At 42.6% G+C, this 25,832-nt stretch overlaps 1 protein-coding gene across 3 annotated transcripts in view; it reads right to left on the bottom strand.

Moving 5' to 3' along the window:
* The window catches only part of nav1b (neuron navigator 1b), a 60,755-nt gene that overhangs the window by 23,280 nt on the left and 11,643 nt on the right, over window positions 1–25,832 (bottom strand). For all 3 annotated transcript variants that reach the window (XM_069677576.1, XM_069677577.1, XM_069677578.1), the window contains exons 3-5: window positions 23,676–24,029; window positions 2,610–2,760; window positions 1,005–1,305 (exon numbers count right to left, since the gene is read on the bottom strand). In XM_069677576.1, coding sequence (XP_069533677.1) covers window positions 1,005–1,305; window positions 2,610–2,760; window positions 23,676–24,029 — 806 coding nt within the window. The remainder of the gene's footprint in view (window positions 1–1,004; window positions 1,306–2,609; window positions 2,761–23,675; window positions 24,030–25,832) is intronic.

The following is a 25,832-nucleotide window of genomic DNA, read 5'->3' as shown; positions in this document are numbered from 1 at the left end:
AGTGTCTTATGATATGATTAAACGAAAGTAGAATCATATCATCGACCAAGATGGCTGCGTGTGAACAAGGGACGGCTCAGCGTCTCTCCAGATTGAAGGTCTTTTGCACCTTCTGGTTAGCTGCTAAACTGCATTTCATTGATCAGTACTTGTGCAATGACCATAAAGTTGAATTTAATCTAATTTAAATGGTGCAGAAGACATGTCCACGTGATGTGTATTCAATCAAAATCTGATCTGTGTGGATCATTTAAGTAAAGCACATGGTTGGAAAATATGTGGCTTTAGAAAGATTCATTAAAAGATAAGTGTAAAGGGGTAAAATTGGATTTTGTACTCAGGATTATGAACGGTGAAGTTATTATAGTTTATTCATTCATATGATCCCAGGAGTCGTTTCGTAATCGCAGCACAAGCCTTAAAAATGAATCTGCTGAGATGAATCTCCCTTTTTTCCCTTACATTAGTGCAGCCAGAAAACATCCAATCAGATCTCATTTTAATGTTTCAAGCTGAGGAAATTAAAACCAAAGGCCAAGAAATGTTGCTATTGGAACTCAATTTTAATCAGTTAATGATCGCCTGTTTTGTTTGGGATTACATAAATGTAGTTGCTGCTGATGGCAGACATTCAGTCTCTGCAGACATTTAAAGAAACAGCCTCCTAAAAAAAAAGCTCAGGCCTCCGAGCTGAGATTTAGCTTTTTCAATGGAGCGGATTTCATGCTGCGTTTTTTTCCTCCGGTATACTTTGCTCTGCTTCAATTTAAAACCTGGCTCACGCTAAGGGGTATACTTCTGTATTCATCTTGACACCAAGCAGATATCCGCTTTGGCTGCTTTACACAGGCTCTGTTTTACATTTGGACCCAGCATACAAAGAAATAATGGATGACATAGATACTGCAGTGTAAACAAGTTAACAACAGCTGTATTACGCCAAATTCCTGCAGGAAAGGAAAAGCAGAGTAAAGGAAACTCAGAGAAGAGATACGGGAATATACCTGCAACTTTCAACGTGCTCTGAGAGGTATGTGTGATGGGGGAGGTGACGCCTATCGGCGGGTTGCGACCCTTCCTGAAACTTCCTGGTTGACCCAAACTTTGAGGCTTCTTCAGCTCTCCTTTAACCCCTAAATCTTCACTCAGACTCGGAGGCTTCTTCCTCCACTTGCTCGGGGCCTCTGTCTTGAGACTCCCCGTGTCAAAGCTGCTACCATCGAGCTTGTGGCTGGCCTTGCCGTCCTCACTGTACCAGGAGAGTCCACTTTCCACCAGGGAGCGCTTCTCTGCATCAGTGCGGAGCTGCAGAGGGAGGAAGGGAAGAGGCACAGTGTGGGTAACAATCAGTCATGGTCTGTGTTATCTATGGAACTGTTCTCTGTAATCTTTGCTTCATCTCAGCTGCATTCCTGAGGGAAGCAGGGAGAGATAGACTGATACGCCTCGAGTGGATTTAAGAAAAACACAAAGGAAGAAAAAGGGGAAAAAAACTGTTTATGGATTTAACACTTTCAAAGATGAATCCTCACTCCGAATAATAAAGAAACTTTAAGAGTAGAATAGAGGATGAGCCTTTCTTTATACGGTACGACTGCGCAGGGGACAAACAAAGACAGCTACACTGTAAGAGAAAAACTATCATGCGGTGCTTTGAGGAGGTGGCACGTAGCACCAAATTGGGCATGCTGCTTCTTGGCACCCTGCTAATGTAATATAGAGCGACAGATGGCTCATTGAGTAGCACTAACGTTCATGTCATCCGGCTGAGCATTCTGTAAATGAGTAGAAAGACAGAATGACTACCTGTGACAGAGGTAGAAACCACTACAACTTAACATGAAACATGATCAAATATAGAGATCATGTTTTAGGATAAATACTAGTATGCGTCCAATCTCGGATCCCATTGACCGTACTCTGATGACAATAAGCCTCTGGGGACAACGGTGAACATGCTGGGCGAGTAGCCAGCGGTTGGCGACAAACGACTTCCAGATATGTTGTAGTTGCACTTCTAAACACAAGCTTTCATCTCTGTTTAGATCCACTATAAGTTTTAGCTTTGCACATGACACTTGGGTAAGGGGCATATACGACCACGTCTGGCTTCTAAAACTAGTTGTGAAGTAACAAAGTCATGCTCGTACATGCATGTTTAAAACTTTGAGGTGAGCACAGATGAAGCTGGAAACAGCCTTCATATGTCAAACCCTGCACATCGTGTACACCAATCACAGTGAAGCTCAAACGTCCAATGGAACAATAGCAATTACCGAAAACACATATTTGAGTGAAGAGGGGCTTTAGGGCTCGATTAAACTACCGGAAGTTTACATGCAATTTTCTGCACAGAACAAAAGAGAACTGCCACTTTTTGACAGTGTTTCTTTTCACTTTAGCGACAGCGGTGAGGTCTGCGGTGTCTTTTTGTGGCCTTGTCAAAACAAAGGACTCGCATTTAGCAAACAATACCAAGTAAATCACAGGGTGAAGCAGTGAAAATGCTTCAAGAGAAGGCCTTGATCGCTGCTCTTTAAAGAAAATAATCCAGGAAAAAGGAAGGCCAAACATTGTCACAGACTGTTGAGTGCAGTGTTTCAGCTCACCATTGCAGAAGAGTTGCGCCTGGATCCCAGCGGAGTGCTCGGGAGGGAGTTGAGGGAGGAGCTGGCGTTGAACTCCTCTGAACTGAGGTTCTCCGAGCCATCGCCCTCCCCGTCGCTGAGCCCGCTGCTGATGGAGCTGCTCTCGTCCCAACTGAAACAACACAGGATGACCGTTTATTAAAAAAAAGCGCTGATATCAAGTTAATGGCGACCCTGCTGTTTGAATGAACGTTGGGTAAAGCTGCAGTCTGTGACTAAAGGTTGAGCGGGCTGGCAGCAACAGTGATGTGTCCATCTGTCTGCAGTAAGCTGTCTCTGGAGGTGTCCACATGCTCAAACAAGCAGGTAATTTCAACATGGCTGCAGCTGCTCTGATTCAACTAACACATCAGAGCTCCAGACCATATGGTGACCAATTCATCAAATACGGACTTTTATCTTAACTTAATGCTTATATCATAATTAACATGCTCAAATATGCACTTAAAAACTAGTGTTTAAAACAGCTTCTTGGCGAACTGCAAAGACCCAACATAGCACGATGATGGTGCCAGAGACAGTCGTTCAGTCATGTTGACTAATCAAGATAATCACAAAAGCATTTCTGAACTTATGACTATTTTTCTAACATCTCGTTGCATTATCATAAAAACTTTTCTTGGCCGTCTTCATAAAATCAGTGATTGCATTTGGAACCGTGCACACCGAATACAAACCACTGTTGACAAGCTTTACAAAAGTCTGCACAGCTTTTAGCAAACCACCAAAGCTTATTCGTGAAACTCACGACTATCAATCATAACAATAAAGAACGGTTGAGAGTTAGCTTTAAGTTAAATAAATATAAAGTTATTCCTGATCTAATAAATCACCATGACAGCAAAGCTACAGTTTTAAAGCAGGGTCCGGCGCACTGTAATCCCGAACTATAGCTTCAAGGGAAACTTTATAGGACGTGCTTATAAATCATGCTGCGTGAAAGGTATAGCGAATGACAGCTCAGGGTTGAGGAAGAGGTCTGGTTTGCTCTTAAGGAGCAGATTGAGGGGAAATCAGAGTGACAGCCTACTAAACCCTCAATGAACTTTTCCTCCACGCCACAACGGAGCCCGGCGTCCTCCTGAAACAGATGCTGACAGAGTGGCTGCTCGTGCAAGGAAGGCAGGGGCGGCCTGGAGAAACTGCACGGTGGGCATTTTGTCTCTGGCTGGATTCATATTTGAATACAGTTAACATGCAGACAGCAGCGCGGAGTTCGACAAAAGGTGTAGCCTCTTAATCAACCAAAACATTACAGGAGAGCAAATGGGAAAAGTTCGGAGTCTGAGGGAAGATTAAAATTGAAGTGTAAAACATTTTCGCGTGCCAAAGAAAAGCAATAACGGCTTGTTGAATTCAAAAATTAAATCTCCAGAGAGACATAATTTGTCATATTTGTATAATTAAGTTCCCCATCATTACTACTGGCAACCACAGGTGCTAATCAAATTTAGTTTGGCACACGAAAATGTGCCACAGCGGAAAAGGTAAATTAATAAAAAACCTTTTAGCTGAGTCACTGCTTGAGCTGAATCACTTCTTTCCCTTTTCTTTTGCTTTCCCCACTGAGCTGAAAATGCTCTCTGTGGCTCTGCAGCCTGCAATTAGCAGAGGCATGGAACATGGAAGTGCATAGAAAAATACAGGGAGACGAAAATGGCCTCTACACATTCAGAACTGGGTTTAATCACATGGCTGTAGTTGAGTTGTGGACGCAGTTGTAAAACGGAAAAGAAGCTTATCCTGACACTTTGTATTGGTTTTAAGAATTTGGATGCATAAAAGCAACAATTGAGTGATTTGTGGTCAGATATGTGACCTCAGAGGTCACGTTTCACAAGAGGAGGGAAATAAGATTAATGTTTGATTTTCACACACCATCAATAAGGATAATAATTGTGATTTACATTAAGCCCACATGTTCTTTGTATGTTTGAACAATACCACCTCTGTCAGGGGGGCCATCAATAACCCTGTAGGAGTGTCAGGGTAAGAAGAGGCAGGAGGGCTGCGGATATTTCAAGCCAAACTGTCTGCATAGAGGTGAAATCCAGACAGAGAGAGGGTGGGAGTACGCCAGCAAAAGTGCATACTTCATACATAGGGTGGCAATTAACGTGTTGTTTTCTGTGGCACACGTCCAACATCGCTCTGATTTGTGTGTCCCGGAGATTATTCGAGTCGGGTTGCTGTGAAAATGTTTTGATTTAAGAGGACTGTGAGAGATGATTGGTGTAGTTGTTAAAGTAAAAGGGTGGGGACATAAGAATCACTGTTCAGATTTGGACCTGGATCTGACAACATCACTAAAAACCCACACACGGACATGGTGTAGCACACTGCACACAGACAGGTGAAGAAAGGAAGGTATACATGCAAAGAAGAGGTGGGATTTAGAATTTGAACTAGAACTTCTACACTAGAGTAGCTATAAAACAATATTATAATTTAAGGTAAAAATGAATGCATCTTGCAGTTAACTTCTGGCACTGTCTATTTTCTGCACAAAGCAAAGACGAGGCTCCTGGGGTCATGCTCATAGCAAAATGAGTGGTGAAGACACCCTCTATTATACAGATAGCTGTGGTAGCAGAACTGCAGAGTCATCCAAGAATAAAATGTGTTTCCAGTGATGTTAAAATTTTTGGTGTCAAGACTCGTCCTTTTCACCCGTTTTCATGAGCATAATGGACAATGCAAAATGTATAACGTTAGACCTCTTAACCGCAATCGCCCAAGTAAATGAAAACAACTTACTGAAGTCATTTTTTCTAAAAAGTATTCAAATGTAATGTCATTATTGAAATCTAAAACATGTTGGGAAATAAGCCGAATTCATCCTCTACAAAAGAGGAGCTAATCGGCTGGAGTTACTTGACTGTTTCTGTACCGTAGACAAAAGCCAGGTCACTTTAGATCTTTTAACCAACAATCAATTAGATTGCGGTCGCTTTCAGAGAAAGACACATCGACGTCATATGTATTATAGCTAAGGGGTAAATAAAGAAACAGTGGAAACAGAATTCGTCACTTTAAATGTGTATAGAGTATCTCATGGAAACACGTAATGAAATATCATCATTACCTTGGAGTGAAACGTAAAGTCCTTCTCGCTCGTGGCGCTGACTGCAGAGGAGGAACTTTCCCAATCAAAACACGACCGCTCATTTGTGACCGTTAATTGGTGAACACAACTTCCTTGAATTATCCGTATGTGTCTTCGGAGATTCAAATTCATATCCTCCCCGAGCACAGACCACCTTTTTTTCTCTCCCATTCAGCGAGCAGAAAGAAAGAAGCAGTCCGCCGCTGGACAGGCAACACCCCCCTCTCATAAAAAAAGAAAGAAGGAATGAAAAAAGGAGGCAGGGATGACGAGACCAGAGAGACCCCGATGCTCCTCTGTGAGATGATGGCCAACGGCTGTCGGGCTGAGTGGTAACTATGGTAACGCCCATTACTCTGATGAGGTGTAACACGTTACCGACCAACAAGAACCGATTTTTAATCAAACATTTCGCTTTGAAATTTCAATTAACTGTAATCAATTTAAGTACAGCTCAAAGTTAGTTATTAGGTTAGTTTTTTATGCAATTAGACAGGCCTATAAACTTGAGAAATATTTAGCCTAGCCAAAATAGCTACAACCAAGTGTTAGCAGATTAAAAAAGCACTTTTAACACACGCCAATTTTACACATGAAGTTCAGTTTATTCCTCCACGTGATATACTAACCGACTACTCAACCTGTGAAAAGAAAGATAAATAAAATGTAGGCTATTCTGTGTAATAAGCCTATCCTGATTTCATTATCAGGGGTGACCATAGATGAAACATGAAGCCGGCCTTTAATATCATAAATTGTTGTTAAGTTATGTAATGGAAAATGTAGTATCCAACTGTAGAATGTATTACAAAAAGTGGAAGTAGCCACCGCTAGTTAGTTAGTTAGTGACTCGCTTTTTGAAGCCTTGAGTTAGCCATATTTGCAGTAGCCATTTGGGGGTTTTTTTGGAACAGGAAGTGACCATATGTGAACAGGATGCACACACATTTTAAGTGTTTTCACACCCTGGCTAGCCATTAGAAATAATGCAGGTTTAAGACACTTCTTCGTGGGCAACACTGAACTTTGTTGAATGTAGGCTATATTCTAATTTGCTGAAGTATCCTTTTTCTATTTAAGATGTAAGAAAAACGCTTTACAATGCATGTAACATATAGCAAGCTAGCCTATTGTGTTTTTATAGTGTGTGTGCTATCATGTAGTATTAATGTAGTCAATTTGCTTGTTCTAAAATACATAACCTATATGACCTACTACAGTTGGGGGACCTTTGTTAGATTTGTGTTCAAATGGACTCCTATATGACTTTGCAACATTAGATATAGCAACCTAAAAAGTACTGAAAAGAACCAGATGTAAAAGCAATAAATGCCAGCTGCTTGTAAATGGGATTCCAGTGTTGCTCAGTGTCTGCAGTAGGAAAGTTTTCCAGATCAGCCATAGGATAAGGGAGCAGACAGATATTAATGTTGAGTGATGAATTATGCTAAAAGTTTTTACCTTAAACTCAACAAATGCTGTGAAACTAGTGATTTAAATGAGCCTTATTGATTGCTAAAGTGAGTCATCGTCAGGAGTTCAAACTGATCAATAAGAGGATAAAAGATTTTAAAAGGCTCCACAAATAAACCTTTCTATATATACTCCGACTCTCTTTAAAATTAAGGGGTCATTACAGTGATTAAATGTGCTTAAAAATAAAACTTAGCCCTCTCCATTCATTACCCTCCGGGGGCCAAGCTGGAAAAACTCAGTCCAAGGTAAGGCCTGAATCACTGCGAGTGCAACCGCAAACCCACTGATGACACGAAGACCTCCAGTGAGGCCTGAGCAGCCTTGGAAAACCTCCCTCCCACTCTCATTAGCAGTGGAACAGTTTCTGTAAACTACTGCAGGAGGTAAAGGCTCTGTGGGCCGAGGAGGTCCCACACTCTGTCCACATCTTAGACCAAATTAGTGTTCTGTTAGTCTTACTGGACTCATTTTTTAAGGTCAAAACATCGTGGTGACACACTGAACATGACCAAATGGTATGAAGCTTACTTTTCCCTGCAGGACATCCTCGACTCAAAAGTGCAGGAAATGACCAAAGCAAATCTGTCAAAAGTTCATATTTCAAAACAAAAGAACTTCATGTCCCTATTTTTTTTAATGTTTTGATGTTCTTTTTTTCCCACATTTTTTAGTATAAATACAAAATCAGCTAAAATAGAATTTTAAATGGCTGTGGTTGTACTTTTTCCTTTAATTTAAACAGCTCTTTTGCCACAACTTTGTTTCCCAGACACACAGAGCGTTCCTCGATAAATCTTTGACGGAATGAGATGCCAGTTTGATAAAAGGTTGTTGTGTCTGCCGCTGTCTCTTCATATCGTCTCTCTGATCGTCATCTGAGGAACGCTTTTCTGCCTGTTCTGCTCTCAAACATCATGAAATATTTGTGTGGGAAAAAAAACCTGTTGGTTGCTTCAAAGCTTCTAATAGCAAAACAAAAATGCTAATTTCTTTGCCTAGATTGATGTGTGTTACAAATTGTTTACAGTGCATGAGAAAGGACTGCGATGCTAACGTCTCCTGTTTATCTGCAGCAGGCCACAGAGCTGCTAAACAAGCCTGAAGTGGTGTTTGTACTGTATGGAAACAGCTGCCCTGCACTGATAACCAAATGGCTTGTGTCAGAAACATCCTCTGCGTGTTTGCTTAGGTGGAAGGACATTAAGCATTCCTGACACAAACTGCAATTTGGGTTATTTACAAATTGTTTAAAATAGAGATTCAGGCCATCTGTGTGAGGTCATAGCAACAAGAGGACCTTTACTTTTACCTGAGGTTACCGGGCGAGAAACATTGTCCATGATTTGACCTTTACTGTTTTGGCTTTTCTATCAGAGATGCCTTTGGTGCATTAAACTGTGCTCAAAAGAGAGTCTAAAAAATGTTTTTATAAAGATATTGGAGAGAAAAAAGAACAAAGGCAAGAAATTTGAAGTTCTCTAAAGGCCTTTTTTGGTATACTGAAACTGGCAGTTGTAAATTAAGCTCCGGCAGAGATGTGAATGAGACATAAAACACAAATTTTCTACTATGAGTGTTGAGCCAAGGAGAAAAAAATACATTTGAATATATGATGCAAGTCGAAAAGTATATACACAAACAGAATGACAGCCATGTTTTAAGTGTGGTTAATCTCATTCAACACAATGGATGTTACTGAGAGGCTGCACACCAGCCTCCCCTCCTCTGGGAAGCTCGTCCAAAAGATTTGTTAACCTTGCTGCGGGGATTTGCTCCCATTCAATCAGCGGAGCATCAGTGAGGTTTTGGCACTGCTGCTGGCTGATAAGGCCTGGCTCTTTCAAACATTGTTGTGCCAGTTCATCCTGAAGGTGCTGAATAAGATTGAGGTCAGGAATCTGCACGACAGTGAAGACTTTCATATCAAACCAGTTCTTCAAGGACGTCGCTTTATGCACTGTCATGCTGAAAATAGAAAGGGCTGATAGAGTACTGTCGAGAATATATCACCAGGCTTTTACTTAATTGCAATCAAAGGGCAAAAGCACAACAAGCAGCCTTTAGGACTTAAAGTATAATATGTAGAACAGTAGAACATATCTTAGAGCTGGCACTTTTTATTAATCATTCAGCGAACACATTATGTGCAAGTAAAACTAAAACAAAACCTTAGTTAATCTCACAGGAAGGATTCAGAAATGGTTTAGAATTTGTTTATTAAGTAACACTTTGACAGAAAGGGCAACACGCATGTTACTTGACAAATACTTGCCCATATAAATCTGAACTGTCAGCATAATCAGATTTTTGTTAACAAGTTCCGGGCTTTGAAACTACTTCTACATATCTGAATCGTTGTAGTTTGGCAGATCAAATTATGATGTGTGATGAGTTTTACAAACTTACAATCATCTCTCCTTTTGCCTCTGCCGAATAGAAGTAATAATTTGGTGCCGTCGTGCTTTGTGTGTTTCCTTGTGTTTCTCTCTCCTGCTTGCTCCTCAGGTGCTGCTCTCCCTTCACTGCAGTAGGTGATTAAGCTCACCTATGTCTCATTCAGCAATCAAGGCGAGAGCATAAAGGGCAGGAGAAAGGAGGCAGCCAGTGGGCCATTCGCCTGCGCGTGTGTTGGACGTCAACTAGTCGCCAGTTTTACTCCTCTTGTGGAGGGAGGGTGTGTTTCTCTTCAAGGCCTTAGTGTTCGGTTTATAGTATTTTAACTTATCTATCAGCTGCTCTTCTGTTTGTTTTTGACAGAAGCTTTCTTTGTGTTTAGTTTGTAAATACATTCCTTGTAAATTTGCTTCTTTTTCCTGGGTTTTAATTTATAGTTACTCCCCTCATCCCCTAACCCATTTTGGAAACGTTACGTAACTCACCAGTAAAATGAATTAGTAGTTAGCAGTATCTACATCTTGCCAAACAGTGAGCCTCCATCTATGTATAAAAACAATTTGTTTCTTAATGATTTATAAAGTGTTTCTAACCATAATTATGCAACATTTTAAGTCCTTTCTAAAAGAAATGTACCGATAAAGTACTAACCTGCATGAATCTGAACTGAGGTCCATGTGGTGTCATGACACTGAATTTCCAGCAGGAGGCACAATGAGTTCAAGCTGTGCCTCCTGTGGCTCCAGTTCAGTGCTCATGCTCTGTAGCTGTGTATCACAGGGGGCAGCATTTGACATTTAGGAAAACAATAGGACTCCACTGGATTCTAAACCCTTTGATGCGGAGACAGAGCAGACATTCCTCTGCTCTGTACATTCAATTCAATGGAAAAATGTGGGAAATTGCTTAAGAAAGACAGAAACACAGTGTTCTGTGATTTATGTCTGTTTATGTTTCATGCATTCACTACACATGAGAAACCCAGCTGAGCTTTGGTTCTGCTGCACATCTCTGATCTTCCCTGCGCTTAATTTTGATCTGTATTGAGCTTGACCAAAGCAAAGCAAATAGGAGTAGGCTGCAGTGGCATTTCAGTGAAGTAAATGGGTCTGAGATGCATCAGTGAGTGCGTCTGGGGCTGTAGCTGCCTGCCCCATCTCCTCAGATTCACAGAAAATGGACTCATCGTCTGATTATTGGACTGGAAAATGAATATACAGTCTCCATCAACCTCAGAAAGGAAGCTTCCCCCACAGATGTAGCCTCAATACAGCTGATGCAAGCTTTTATAGACCCCCAGTCTCATGCGGCGCTGATAGCTACTCTGCTGTTCCAGTACAATGAAGTTATATTGTTTCATGATGTTGTCCTCGTGTGTGTTTTTAAATCAGCTTGACTGATATGGAACTTAAAACCTGAGCTTGACTCTGTCTGTCTTAGCTGAGCTAAAGTAGAGCCGAATAATGAAGCAGTATTAAGTTATCTTAACCCACTCATTTAGGGAGTTTGATGTAGAAGACTATAAATTCAGCTCATCACTAAAAAATACTTAAGGACACTACTAGTCTCATTTTCTGTGAGCCGTTATTCACGTCATGGCTGTTTTTCTTCTATTTCAGTGCAATGCATGATGGTTAAAAATGCTGGGTTGGTGACCATCAGCTGTGCACTACTTTTCACGGTGCATTGTGGGGTACTTTGAGTCCAATATATGGGGTATAATAATTCTTACTAGCACTATAAAATGGCAAACTCACGATATAGTGAGTGATTTAGGACAAAGACTGTATGAAAGAAGTCGGACAACACGGTGGACACTGTTACGTTACTATCCCAGTTGAGAGGCTGCTATGTTAGCAACTTGTAAATCACAGGAAGCTATGCCCTAAAATAATCCCTTCTTTATCGGCTAATTTACTCTAAATGGGGCAATAATTTACAAAATGAAGATCATAATGTCATTGAAGAGGACTTGAAACTAGCGATTGAGACCATTAAACTTTATAGGAAATATTTACAGGAAAGTAGAGTCCTTTTCTCACCCGAATTTATGCTTGGACTTGTTTTGTAACCCGTTGTCTCTCCCCCTGCTGGCCATTAGAAAGAATGCAGGTTTAGGACACATCACGTTTGCAACCAGAGGCTACGTCCACTTCTTATATACAGCCTAAAGCTGTGACCCAATTCATGTGCTGCAATCCTTCGAAGGCTGTATTAGAAGGCCGATTGCATCATAGCTGCATGTCGAAGGCTGTCCAATTTCAAAGGCTCCTTCAGATGCAGCTGACAAATGTGTCTTCCCTTTCCTGGCCATGAAGGATCCATAGGGCACATCCTTCGCAGCCCAATGTATCCACAGATTCATTCAAGCCAATTCAAATCAGATGGCGGACTCTTAAACGGCCGAGGAATACACTTTTGAATCTAAAATGTTTTTGTTTTAACTCACTCGAATAGCTAGCGATACTAGTACTAACCGAAAGGGGCCTTGAAACTTTAAATGATCTTGAAAGTAATAGGTTAAGTTATGGGATGTTAGTTATGATAGCTAGTTAGCCTGCTAGCTACGTTTGGTGACGCGAGGGTAAGGTTGGAAACAGCTGGTGACGCAAACAGGACATCCTCCGTAGACCAGAACGTCTCATTTCAGTTCGGCTTTAGCGTCTACACAGGCTACAAATGATGCATCCTCTGTAGACCGCGTCCTTGGAAGGATGCAGCCCTCAAATTGAGACGCAGCTTAAGATCCAAACCAACCAGAATTAACTGTACTTAAAGGAGATAATCTGCCGTTTCTGTGCAAACAAACATGATGACTAACAGGGAGAGATGGCCTAACAGGGACCAGATGATTCACCTTTTTTTAATAAAGACTGTGATCCAAAACAGTATCACATTTTCCACCTGGGGCCGACTATGATGCACTGCTGGAATCCAAACTGCACACCCAGACGACCACACGCAGACATGATACAGGGGTGATTCATGCTCCCTGGGGGGCTGCTGTAATGCTCCATTATACACATGGCTGGTGAGGAGGCTGGTGAGAGGCGGAGGCGGGTTGGGTGTTTGGGGATCCAGTGTTTTACTGACCCTTTGGTGGGGAACGAGAGCTCCATATTGACCCCAGATGTGTTTAGCTGCTGACTGTGGGAGAATGTCTGTACTGTATGTCTGAGGAACAGTAACGCATAGCAGGGTTTTAAAGGAGCGCTGCTTTTGTGGCAACTTTTGACCTTTAATATCTGAACTTTCTACTCCTTAAATGTCCCATTATTTCTTCTTACTCTATCTTTAGTGAATCTGAGCGGAATAATGGATTATTTTTTATTTTGCATCATTTTCTTGCCTTCAAACCATCAAGAAGATTTCAAACTAAATGGATGAAACAACATTTTTAATTTGACATAAAGTTAGAATTCCTTAGGTTTAATGTTCTCCCAAATATGACATGAAGTTCAGCAAGTTCTGCACAGAAACAGCCGATAGAAATGTCCTTCAGAGAGATACTTACACTGTACTGTTATACTGTACATGTCCGAGCCTGTTCTTTTACACTCATAAAGTAATCAAACCACTACTTCTTCTTCTACTCTACCAGATCTGCTTTCACCAAATTTATAACACACAAATTACGAGTGTTTTTGCTGTAATGTCATAAAATATAGTGTGTGACTTTATGTGCTTGTGGTATTAAGAACCAAGCAAGCACCATCCCCTCTTAAAGAGCCGCTGCCCATAAAGTGCTGACCCCAAGTTGTCTGCCTCACTAAACTGTAATCCCAGCAGCGCCTGCGGAGAACCAGAGCAGAGGGGCCAAAGCCCAAGTTTTTTTGTGCAGATTGGTTAAAGTGGGTCAGAAAACGCGTGAGGCTTCAGTAGTTTGGGAGGCACTCAGCGAGTATAGAAAAGGTCCAACCGGGGCAGGAAAGGGAAATTGAATGCAGACTGCCAGGGGGCACAGATCCAGGATCAGATGACTGCAGCAGCAAACCCTCTGTGCATTACAGAATGTGTTTGTCGATAGTTTCCATGAGCGAGGATGTGAATAGTCCAATATTTAGAGAAGTATAAACACTCGCTTTATACTGGACGTGCCAGGCTGTGAACAGATACACACACTAGCATGGACAAAGCTCTGGAAATAGCAAACAAAGGCAAGGGCTTATCGACAATATATAATAGTGTCAATAGCAATGACATACATTGGTGTGTAACATTTTTCATGTGCTACAAGACATATCAGGGACAGCATCAGCAGTCATCTCCATGGCTGGGCCTGTCTGCTTTTAAACTGCAGTGTACCAAGGACAGGCTGAACAACACGTTTTCAGATTGGCAGGTTTGAGACGTCACAAACCTAAGGAGCCAATCCCGTTAATGGACGGGGTGACGCTATGCATATCATTATGTGCAACCTATGGCGACCACTTCAGCGATGCACGAGCCAGCTGTAACCATCATCGTAATTTTTACAAACTCACTACTGACTACGAATGTTAATGTTACTACTACTAACTACGACATTTTAAGCGAGCTAAGTTTCAACTAGTTGACGCTAAACGAAGGCAGAGACGTGTTTTGTTTTCGGCAGTGATTTTACAAAAGGAGATAGTACATAGTGGGCGGGGCCTGTGCTGATTCAGGAGAAGGAGGGAGATGTCTTGGGAAGGTAATTAAACATATTTTGGAGAAAAAACATATCAGACACAATTTATTATTTCAAGCAGAGCATTTTGTATGTCTGAAAACGTGACTGGTGCTGCTCTTTGGAGGGTCGATCTCACAGTATTCCACGTCTGGTAAAACTGCACAACAGAAATAGACCTTCTGCAGTGATTTATTGATTAATCACGGAAAGAAATGTGATTGGCAAATGTTTTGATAATCACTGAATCATTTCAGGGTTCTTGCAAGCAAAACACGTCAATCATTTCCTGGTTCCAGCTTATTAAATGGAACAATTTGCTCCTTTGTGTCGTTTTGTAAATAAAAGGCTCCTGGTTTTGTCGCTTGGTTCGACAAAAGAAGCAAAATTGAGGACGTCACTTTGGGCTCCGGGAAATTATGATGACCGACGATTTTCCAAAACCTTCTGACATTTAACGGACTAAACAATTAGTTAATCATTAATGAAAATAATCGTAATTTGCAGCCCCAGATGTAAATTATTCCACAACTGCTGCAGTAACTCATGGCAATAAAAATCCACAAATAGAAACACAAACAATAGCTCTGCAGGCAGACAGCTCTCCCACACAATGCCAATTAAAACACAATCTAATTAAGTGGTAAGCATTCTGTCGACACACCAGTCTCACTCTCTCCGTCTCTCTCTCTCTCCGTCAATCTATATCCGTCTCACATTGTCCGTCATCGCCTATGCTTCCCTTTTTCCATCTCACACACACACACACCAACCAGCAGTTAATCCACACACACGCACATCCTCCACACATACATCGCTCAGCAGCTATCACACTGACACACAGAGCAGCCCATCAGTGGGTCAGTGGAAGACGGTTGCCATGGCAGCACATCCGGAGCCATGTTGCCGCATGATCAGAGGTGTGATGCTGCTGAACCAGCCTCCCCTCTCTCTCTCTGCATTGCTGCTATAAAGAAACATAATAATGGTTCAGTCCAGATCCCGGGGTGTCCACATCCTCGCCCCAAACCCTCTGTTACCTTCAAGAGAACAGGACAACGCTATTCTCTTTCACCTGCACCATTTCTTTTTCTACATTATGTGATCTCATAATGATGTCATGATCTGTGAGCCTATGAACAACATATGGAGTCATCATGCAATCTAATAAAGACAAATAACAAAACTCAACTGATAAAAATGGATTCATCTTTACTATAAAAGAGATTTGTGCCTCCAAAATCATTCAAAGCTTTACTAAACTCTACATTAAAACTAAATAATGATATATCATATAACAGGATGATGAGTATAAATGCATAATCCTCTGTCAGGAGTTCTTTAAATTCCTTTAATCAAACAGTTCCTTTGCTCAGTTTAACAGACACGATGTAATTTAGGATTAGCCTGAGATAATCCCCCTCTTCATACGCCATAACACTGAAGCTGCTCTCTTCACGTGGCTCTGATTGGTGGTTCAGTGGGGATGATTGGAAAGCTCAAATACAAAGCATTAAAGGATCATTCAGGTAATTATTCTGGTAAAGCAGCAAAGCAGAAAACTACTCGACTGTTTTAGTTCAGCAGCTGTTTTTTATACCCGCACAGCACAGCAGCAAGCAGCAGACAGACAAAGGTGCAGCTAGCTTGCTAACGACTGGTTAGCATGTAATTGAATATGGAGCTGGATATTTCCCCCTGTTAGCAGAGTTAGCAGAGACCAAACCAGAGCTAAAAGGAGACTAAATTATAACTCCAAAGTCATGTGTAAGCTAATTTTGTTGCATCAGCTGGATACATACATCCAACTATATATTATCCTGTTCGCAGGTGAGCTGGAGCCTATCCCAACTGTCATTGGGCGAGAGAGGGGGTGCACTCTGGACTAATCGGCAGTCAATCACAGGGCTGACACAACCACTCACGCTCATGCTCACACCTACTGGCAATTTTAGAGTCACCAATGAACCTGACGAGCGTGTCTTTGGACTGTAGGAGGAAACCGGAGTACCTGGAGGAAACCCACACATGCAAACTCCACACAGAAAAGAAGAAGAAGAAGACACACTTTATTAATCCCCGAAGGGAAATTCATTGTTTTCACTCTGTTGGTACAAACACGCTGCACACACATACACAAACAGGACCCTGTGGACATGCACTAATGGAGACAAGTCAGAGTGTCATATGGCTTTTCCCCCCCGAGCAGTCAGGGAATTAGGTGCCTTGCTCAAGGGGTACCTCGATAGTGCCCAGGAAGGGAACTGTCACCTCTCCAGCTACCAGCCCAGATTTCATGGTTGATCTGTACCGGGACTTGAACCGGCCATCCTCTGGTTCCCAAGCCAAGTCCCTACAGACTGAGCTACCATCTACCCCTTAAACTGACAATATTAAAGGTTTCAGTTTCGTTCTCTTGGGCACCACCTAATGGCGATACACGGTAATTGCGGGAGACACTTCCCAATTTAACCGGATGTCTGCGGTTGGTTCTGCTAGTAACTCTTGATTTTCCTGGCTGATGGTCGCTTTCCTTTTCAGACTGTTTGCTTCATCTGAGCGTCGAGTTTGTTTCTTTTTCTTTGGATTTTCACTTCTTGTTGAAGTTGTATCTGTAGTCATCCATCTTTTCTTTGTTTGTTCAGCCATAGTAGATTACTGTTTACTCGCAACACTTGCAGAGAGCGGAAAAGCAGCCGCTTAGCTCCGCCTACCCTCTCTGGCAGACCAACCACTGCTGGCTGATGGAAAACGCGTCACTAACTGGGCGCTGCTTGTGATTATTTCCGCTGATGTCGCCACAGACTGTGATACTGCAAATGCAAAGGCTTTTAAAAATTACAAACGGATTGAAAATCTGACATATTATGGGTTCTTCAGCTCGCCACTACATGCATCACAAGTCCCAGTATTTCAGGTTTTTAAGAGGGTGAAGAAGGAAACCATGTTGTTGCAGAAAGACAAACCCAGAGCTGTGGTGAGACTTCAGCTTCCTATGAGGCACTGCAGCCATTAATAGCTCTTTATTGCAGCTGAGAGCCTTTAGCTGCTTCTCTCCTTAAGCAGCCAAAGAGTTTGGAGCCAAACCAAATGCTGAAATATATTCCCCTTGTTTTGTTGAGATCTTCCAACTGAAGGTTTTCAAACTAATAATCTGCCGACATAATACATTAATATGTCAGAGACAATAACCGCGCTCAGCGAGACTGCCATCCTGTGAAAAAAACAAGCTCTGTTACAAACATTAAGCTTGAATCGACTAAATGACTTAATGGAAAAAACAAGTAATTTCCTGGTGAACATCTGTATTAGACATGAGAAGCTAACCTGTGCTTACATTTGAAACAGCTGAGTGCCTGCAAAACATCAACCATAATTGACTGGATACCACAAAAATGACACCAAACGCAGAACTGTAGTCGTAATTTAGAGAGCAGATATGGAAAAACTAACCAGACAACAGCGATATAAAGTGATTACTGCTCCACTCTTAAACCAGTGCTTTAAATTTGGCCTGCAGGAAGATTTCATGTGAGCGATGGTTGAGAGTTGCCAACATGGTGTGAGGAGCGTAACCACAGGAAGCAGTTATGATTCTTGACGTGGTCGGGGCTAAATGAGAAACCATCACACACTGAATGAAGAAGAGAAATGCTCCAGTACATTGAAGTGAAATGAGCAAAACACTTGTTAGTTTAAATGTAAGCCAACATTTCAAGCTGACACAGTGTTCTCTGAGAGCATTATGCATTATACTAATAATACACTGTACATTATATTGGCAATTTCAGCAGTTTTCTTTCAGGATGTGCTCTGAATGACTGTAAAAATAGAAGCCCAAGTACATCATGTAATCCAAAGTCACCTCTCTATACGAATAAACTGAAGTAAGTTATGCTGAAGTGTCAGAGAGGCAGTGATAAAGTGGTAAAGTTTGTACTACATAGTCCATCTATTATCTATACCGCTTATCCTGTTCAGGGTCGCAGGAGCGACGGTACTGGAGCCTATCCCAGCTGTCATTGGGTGAGAGGCGGGGGAACACCATGGACTGATCGCCTGTCAATCACAGAGCTGACACATAGAGACAGACGACCTTTCACACCCACACCTACAGGCAGTTTTAGAGTCACCAATGAACCTAACGAGCATGTCTCTGGACTGTGGGTGGAAGCCGGCATATCTGGAGGAAACCCACGCATGCACGGGGAGAACATGCAAACTCCACACAGAAAGGCCCATCTTGTCCGAACAGGGACTCAAACTAGGAAACCTCCAGCTGTGAGGCAACAGCACTAACACTAGTGTTAGACTGTTAGACTGTTTGCCTTCATCTGAACGTCAAATTTGTTTCTTTTTCTTTGGATTTTCACATACTTTTGAAGTTGTATCTGTAGTCATCCATCTTTTCTTTGTTTGTTCAGCCATAGTAGATTACTGTTTACTCGCAACACTTGCAGAGAGCGGAAAAGCAGCCGCTTAGCTCCGCCTACCCTCTATGGCAGACCAACCACTGTTGGCTGATTGAAAACATGTCACTAACTGGGCGCCGCTTGTGATTATTTCCGCGGATGTCGCCACAGACACCCAGTCCATAAGAATACGATATACTACAAATGCAAAGGCTTTCATCAGTGGGCCATAGGCTCAATCACCATTGTGTTACCTCATTTACTGATAGATAGAGACTTAACAGACAGTTATTTAAATAAAAAAGTTAGAGATTGTTAACTTAAGTAGTGTATTTTTTTAGCTTAAAGCAATACTTGCAATGACAGTAGCTGTTCAATGAATCGTCCCCTTTCCCCAGAAACAAACAGTGAGGCTACGTTAATGCTTAATGAAACATGCGTCTCTCCTTTAACTGGGACAAAGCAGATTATTATTAAGCTGTGTTCCTGCAGAGACGTGACTCTCCCTCTCTGATGGAAGGAAGGAGCTCATGAGGAGATTTGGGATGTTTGTGGCATCATGTTATTGATGAGGCAGACACTCAGTCGCAGTGATTACTGTCAGCGTGGACACATTTAGCCTCAGACAGCCTGTACGGTCTGCTGCGGGTGAGTCGATATCCATTAGACGGGAGCAATGTGCACAAACAACATGCATTCTGTCCTAAAATCATCCGTATGTATTTTTCCACATTCTTTCACATTGCTCTTATACATTAAACACACTCTTTATGTAAAAGCACAGCAGCATTATTGATCAACAAATAGTCTCTACATTCAGATGCAGGTCCTGCTATTAGGGTGAATTTTAGATCAATGACTGTATGCAATATAAAACTGGGGCTTCAGTGAAAGGGAGCAGAAATTGCACCTCTTCATACAGTCGATTACCAGCCGGTTTCCATGGTTACGCAGGAGGAGCTGATCTATTTTCAAGAGCGGGTGGTTAATGGCTCTCCATGAACTGAGAGAGTGTGACAGGGTATGTACAGTAGAAATGCAAATGTAGCCCAGAAATTGCAAAGAGGAAACTGTAAGAAGAAAATTAGAGCAGCTGCTGCGGCGGCGCCTGCTTCTGAAACTGGATTAGCTCGTTATCTCAACCAAAGGTTTACTGGTGTATTTATGAGGCAGGATTAATTCTTGATATGGAGCAGTAATATTCCTGTATTACTGCAGGAGGATCAAAGATACTTTCAACTGTATCAGGGCAAACACAGACGAGCAAAGCAGTCAGATAAAACTGGTTTTATCCACCAAACAAATCCTCCAACCTACTCAAGGTCAGAGAGAAAATAGCACCAAGTATCTTCAGGTTTTGGTGCACTTGGGCAGCCACAAAAGCCTACACTGATGCATGTAAGTTTTCAAACACACCCACAATCCTGTTGGTGTAAATTAGGGCTGCACAATGAATCGCATTTTTGTGATATGAGCATGCACAAAACTACATCGCTAAGCACTGCCTATATCACAATAAATGAGAGACACAGCTTAAGGGCCTGTGTCCACCAACAGTGTTTTTTTTTGTGCTAGCAGCACCAATTTTCTTTTCAAAACCAACGCAGTTCAGCATCCTCAGTTCAAAAACGCCCTCAACGTCAGCTGTGTTTTGTTGCTGCGCTAACAGCGCTCTCTGTTAGGAATAATTCAACTTTTGGAACTCTGCCAAGCTCGTCAATGTCACTTCTCCCTCACCGCCAATCAAAGTTGAGAAGGGGCGGGACTTACAATGGCTTGGCGGAGGAGAAGCTAATCCTTTCGTTTATTCGAGGGTACAATTTCCAGGTGTAGAGCTGCTGCTAACACCAGCACACGATTCCTTTCCATTGTTTCTATGTTTTCTTTTATCTCCTTTAATAAAAGAAAATATTAAGCACACAGAGCGATTTAAAAACAGATGTAACGATCACTACCGAGGTAAGCGCAAGTGCTGCCAGACAACTTTGGTAACCTAGCAACAGTAAGCGCCCGCGAGAAGCACTCTGAAAGGCTGTGGGCGCTGCTAAGGGACACGAGGCCGCACAGGTGCCGTTCTTTTACAACATCATGTGAACCTTTGACCGATCCGATGGAGCCCTGAATACATATCGTAGCTCTTACACTATCTGGCCGATCAGATGAAGCCCCAGTTGTCCATCAGTTACCCTTCAGAGGAGTTGATGTGAATATGGTTGCTGCTAGCCCAGTTAGCTAGAAAGTTGTCGTAAGAAGGAGAGCAGGATATGTGGTTGATGAAGACCATGTGGAGAAGAAAAACAGCACTTTTGCGATCTGTTTTTTTTCTAGTTGGTATTATTAAAACTAATATGCTCACTTCAATAAGTGTATTTTCATTGCACTACATATTGCGATCATAATATTGAAGGTTACTGCACATCCAGGTTTTTCTCCTTGTCTAACAGGCCTGGTGTAAACGGTAATAATCTCTCCTTGGAGAAATTTCTCACAGTCACCTTGTGAGAAAGTTTGAGGACTGTCGACCTTTGTGGCTGAGCATGATGATGAGGCATTTTTATTTTAGCATGGTTACGTAAAATGATTAGCATCTTTGGTGCCTGTGGCGTTGCAGAGCGGAGGCGAGCGCCCCACGCTCACCTCTCACATGAATTTGAATCACAACAGTAGAGCTGGTGCAGCGAGGGAGAGGACGACATCCAGGGCAGATTTAAATGGATTTTGAGTGGATGTTACTGAGAAATATGACATAATCCCCGTTTAATCTGAACCTTATCAGGGTTTTTTCTGTCTGACCTTCTTCACCTCCCTCCAAACAAAATGTTGATCCATTACACGAGAGCTAGGTGATTTTTATTTATCACAATGCTTCTTTTTCAAAAAATCCTTCTTTGTATCTGGCTAACCGTGCCGTGATAGGATTCAGATCCAAGCTCTGGAGTAGTTGAAGAAGAATTAACCTACTTCCATTTTACTCTTTTTCCTTTGCTCTAAATTTCCCTCATCCAAAATGTGCCTCCTCTCCTCTCCTCTGCTCTTCTCTCCTCTTCTTGCTGCTCTCTGTAGTAAGAACGTGACCTGGCAAGCAGGGCCCGGTGATCGCTCCAGAGGCTGAGCTTAATTCCCACTGCATGTGCAGCAGCGATAAAGCTGCTAAACCACACCAGAGAACTGTCCTGGATTCTTTCACTCCCTCTGTGACTGTCACTGTCAGCTGACAACTTGGGAGAAGGAATTAGGTAAAGACACGCAAGGGATGTGTGAGGAGGGAGGTGACGGGAAAAAGGTCAAGAAGAAGAAAGAGGAGAGGAACACGTTGAAGGGAAGAAGAAGAAGAAAGTAAGGAAGGCATCGTACTGTACAAGAAGAAGAGGTAAGAGAAGCAGCAGAAGACTAACATAGAGAAGAATCAGAGGAAACAAAAGAAGAAGACGAGGACCAAAAACTAACACAGGATATGGCAAGAAGCCTTAGAAGGACAAGAAGAAGAAGCAGAACAAGAGAAGAAGCAGAAGAAAAGGACCGAGACACAGATCAAAAACCAAAAGAAGCCTAAGAAGATGAAGAAGACAGAGAAGAAGAAGCGGGAGAAAAAGAAGCTCAAGTAGCACATGAAGAAGACAAAGAAGACATAGAAACACAAGAAGAAAAAGAAGAAGAGGAGCTGAAGAAAAGCAAGAGGACCAAGAAGAACCAAAAGAAGCCTAAAGGTCTTTTCAGACGGGGGGCGACACTCCGCCTGCGTACCCGCTTGGATCTCGGTGATGTGAATAGACAGACACACAAGCACTCCGCGAGTAAACACCCAGCGCTCTACACGTGGTAACCATAGTAACGGCTTCTGTGCACTACTGTATCCCTGCTGGTACAACTGTACTTTCTCTATAGGCTATAACAACTAGCTAAATTAGCTTAACCGTTATCAACTAACGAAACGAGTAGCCTGGCTTAAGTTAAAAATAACCTTACCTGACACATCCAGTTGATGCTCTGCCATGCAAAGGCCCTCCTGTTTATGTCCCGGTAACTCACATACAGCAAGGATCAGTCTCTCATCCATTGAAATTTTTTTGGTTACTTAAGTACTGCGCATCACGTAGAAAAAACTAGGCACAACTCTGGCAGCGGGTGTGTGCGCGAGACGAGCACGTCTGCGACAGTTTCACTGGATTGCACCCGATTGTCGCTACGCCTGTCAGATTGCCCGCGCCTCCCTACCTGCCCGCTCGCCTCTTATTGAAAATAAATGACTGGGCGCATCAATCACATCTGAAAAGACTTTAAGAAGTACAAGAAGAAGAAGCAAGAGAAGAAGAAACACAAAGAAAGCCATAGAAACACAAGAAGAAGAAGCAAAAGAAAAATGAGTAACAGAACAAGAAAAGGCAGAGGAAGGAAAAGAAGCAAGAGAAGAAGAACGATGAGAAAAGCAGAAGAAGAAGTTAAAGAAAAGACAGAAAGAGAAGAAAAGGCAGAAGAACAAAAAGTATCACATCTGTAACTATGTGTTGCCTCTGTACCTGTTGACATCAGGATTCAGGAGCTGTACAGTTCAAACAGGTCAAATGTGAGGTAACACTTATCGCGTAACTGGGAGGCCACCTGATGAGTTCTTAGAGTCTTTGTTCAAAACTTCTGAAAGCTTTCCCTCACAGTCAGCAGTCTCCCCGACAATGTCAGAGGCACTGTGAGAAATCCTTCAAGAGCAAGAAAAAGTAACTGCTGATGAAAGCTCTTTGATGGGCCTGCCAAGTGCAACACATCAGATACCAACGCAAGAAGCAGAAATCCATGATGTCGGCATGAAAAGTTTGGTCCATGAAAGTTTTTGGTACCTCAGTTGAATCTTAAAATACTACGATCTTTGTTTTCTAAGGATTATACCCAGCAAGTACAGCAGAGGGCCGATAAGCTACCTGATAACCACCTGATTGGTTGATTATTGTAAAGGTTAGAAGAGGATGATACCCCTGCTTGTGTTCAGACACTCTTACCCGTTAGCCAGGTTGTCATCGTCATCATCCGGCAGGCTCTTTCCCAGAAGGTCGCTGTCACTCAGGTACCCGGACTTGAGCTCGCCGTCGTCCAACCCTTCGATGAGCTCGATGCGAGACGTGCTGTTGAGGCGGCTGGAGCAGCGGGCCGGCATCGTGTGGGCGGTATACTGGGAGCCGGTCTTACCGCCCTGGTACCCCCCGCCTGTGGAGGACGGGGCGTCGCCCGCCTGAAGACGAGGGCTGGACTGTCCGTGGCGCCAGGAGAGAGGAGACGAGCGGTTGGACAGGCTGGATATGCTGCGAGCGTTGGTCTCGTCGCTGTCGTAGCCCACATTAGTGCTGTCCATGCAGCTGGAGACACATACGGGAAGGGTCAGGGTGTGTAGGATATAGTCTTGAGGCATTTAGCTGATCGTTTTGACTAGAATTATGCCTAACTATTTCACTGCAAAGGATGAGACTAGAGCATCCAGCAAAACAGCTTTCTTTCACGAGTCAGGAGTCCTTCAGAGAAACCCTGAGAGGCTTTGAGTGGCTGTTGACCCAGATACAGAATTTGTGTCGTATTGTCTTCAGAGACTAAAGCTAGAAATGTGGACAAAGATAACAATGACCTGATATCTCTGTGTTAACATATCAGACAGTATCCGTCTCCATCTCCCTGAGAATACAGTCACATACACCAAGGACCTTTCTATTGAACAAACGCCGACTATACAGTGAACGCAGCTCAGATCTTTTCTTATTCTGTGTCTGACTGCATCAAAGTTTCTCTGCTCGCTCCTGTAAGTGGGTCAGGGTTAGAAACGTCCTCCAAATGGCTTTGAGCGTCTTCTGTGTCTGTCCATTACATAACTAGACGGACCAACTCAGCCATATGAATATTGCATCGGCTTCGACCATGGGAGTATTTTTATCCATTGTTTATGGATTATTTATCAGTGCGGAGGCTGGTACTGATTCCAGTCCAGTAACTGACAGAGAGAGAATTCCTACTTTTGTATGAGTGATGCAGAAGCTTAAGTATAGCATGTCTCTAAAGCAGTCATTGATTCAGTCTGTCTGATGTCAAACGTACATTTTGCAGGAGCACAGGTGAAAGAGGGACGACGAGCAGAGGTTGTTACTGATCCGTCTCTGATATCTAACTTATTTTGTGAATCACTCAAACGGCTTGAAGTCCATTTACACACTGACAAACCTGTTACGTTAAACTACTCGATCGCTCTTCTCAATTAAACAATAAAAACATCCATGTTGCTTCACGGAGGCTGTGCAGGCGCTGCAATAATGATATTAGAGAGTTAAATAATCTGACAACAATGTCATTTTATTATTAAAATAACCCCCAAACTCTGTTGCTATACAAAACAGCAACAAAAATGTCTCCTGCCTACCTGAACGCCCTCATCCAGGTCTACACTCCGTCCCGCCAATGAAAGACGCCTGGTACTCCCATCACAACAGGGCCCTAAGTCTCTAAATAGACTCTTCTCCTCAGTCGTCCCCCGGTGGTGGAACGAGCTACCAAACTCCATTCGGTCCGCAGAGTACCTTTCACCTTTCAGAAGAAGCTAAAGACCCAGCTCTTTATGAACACCTCTGACCTTAATGATGTTGATGCTATTGATGATGATGACACTGAGGATAAAAGCGTCTGCCAAATGAAATTGTAACTTTGTAACACTGTAATATATTTCTCATGGATGGTGGATCAGTGGTTAGCACTGTCGCCTCACAGCTAGAAGGTTCCTGATTCAAACCCCAGCTCAAATATAGTGGGCCTTTCTGTGTGGAGTTTGCATGTTCTCCCCGTGCAAATGTGGGTTCCCTCCAGATGCTCCGGCTTCCTCCCACAGTCCAGAGATATGCTCTTTACGGTAAACGGAGACTCTAAATTCCCACGCCTCTCGCCAAAGGACAGCTGGGATAGGCCCCAGATATCACAACAGATGTGATAAGAAGTATCCTCTTGTGGGCACTGGCTTTCCAGCTTTCCTACAGTGCGGACCCTTTGCTGCTTGCTCTCCGCATTCTTTTGCAGATATTCACTTTTAGGCTAAAAGTCATGGAAAGAGGATCCTGGACATTTACAAATCACTTGGACTGTGAGAGCGTTTTTTCTCAGGGGTTTTGTTCTTTGTAAAAGGAGGA

This window comes from Semicossyphus pulcher, unplaced genomic scaffold (assembly GCF_022749685.1).
Source record: "Semicossyphus pulcher isolate SPU_LCO1_2020_fin unplaced genomic scaffold, fSemPul1.0.p SCAF_3, whole genome shotgun sequence".
Classification (NCBI taxonomy): domain Eukaryota; kingdom Metazoa; phylum Chordata; class Actinopteri; order Labriformes; family Labridae; genus Semicossyphus; species Semicossyphus pulcher.
Note: the sequence above shows the minus strand (reverse complement) of the source record. Positions and strands in the feature narration are given on the sequence as shown.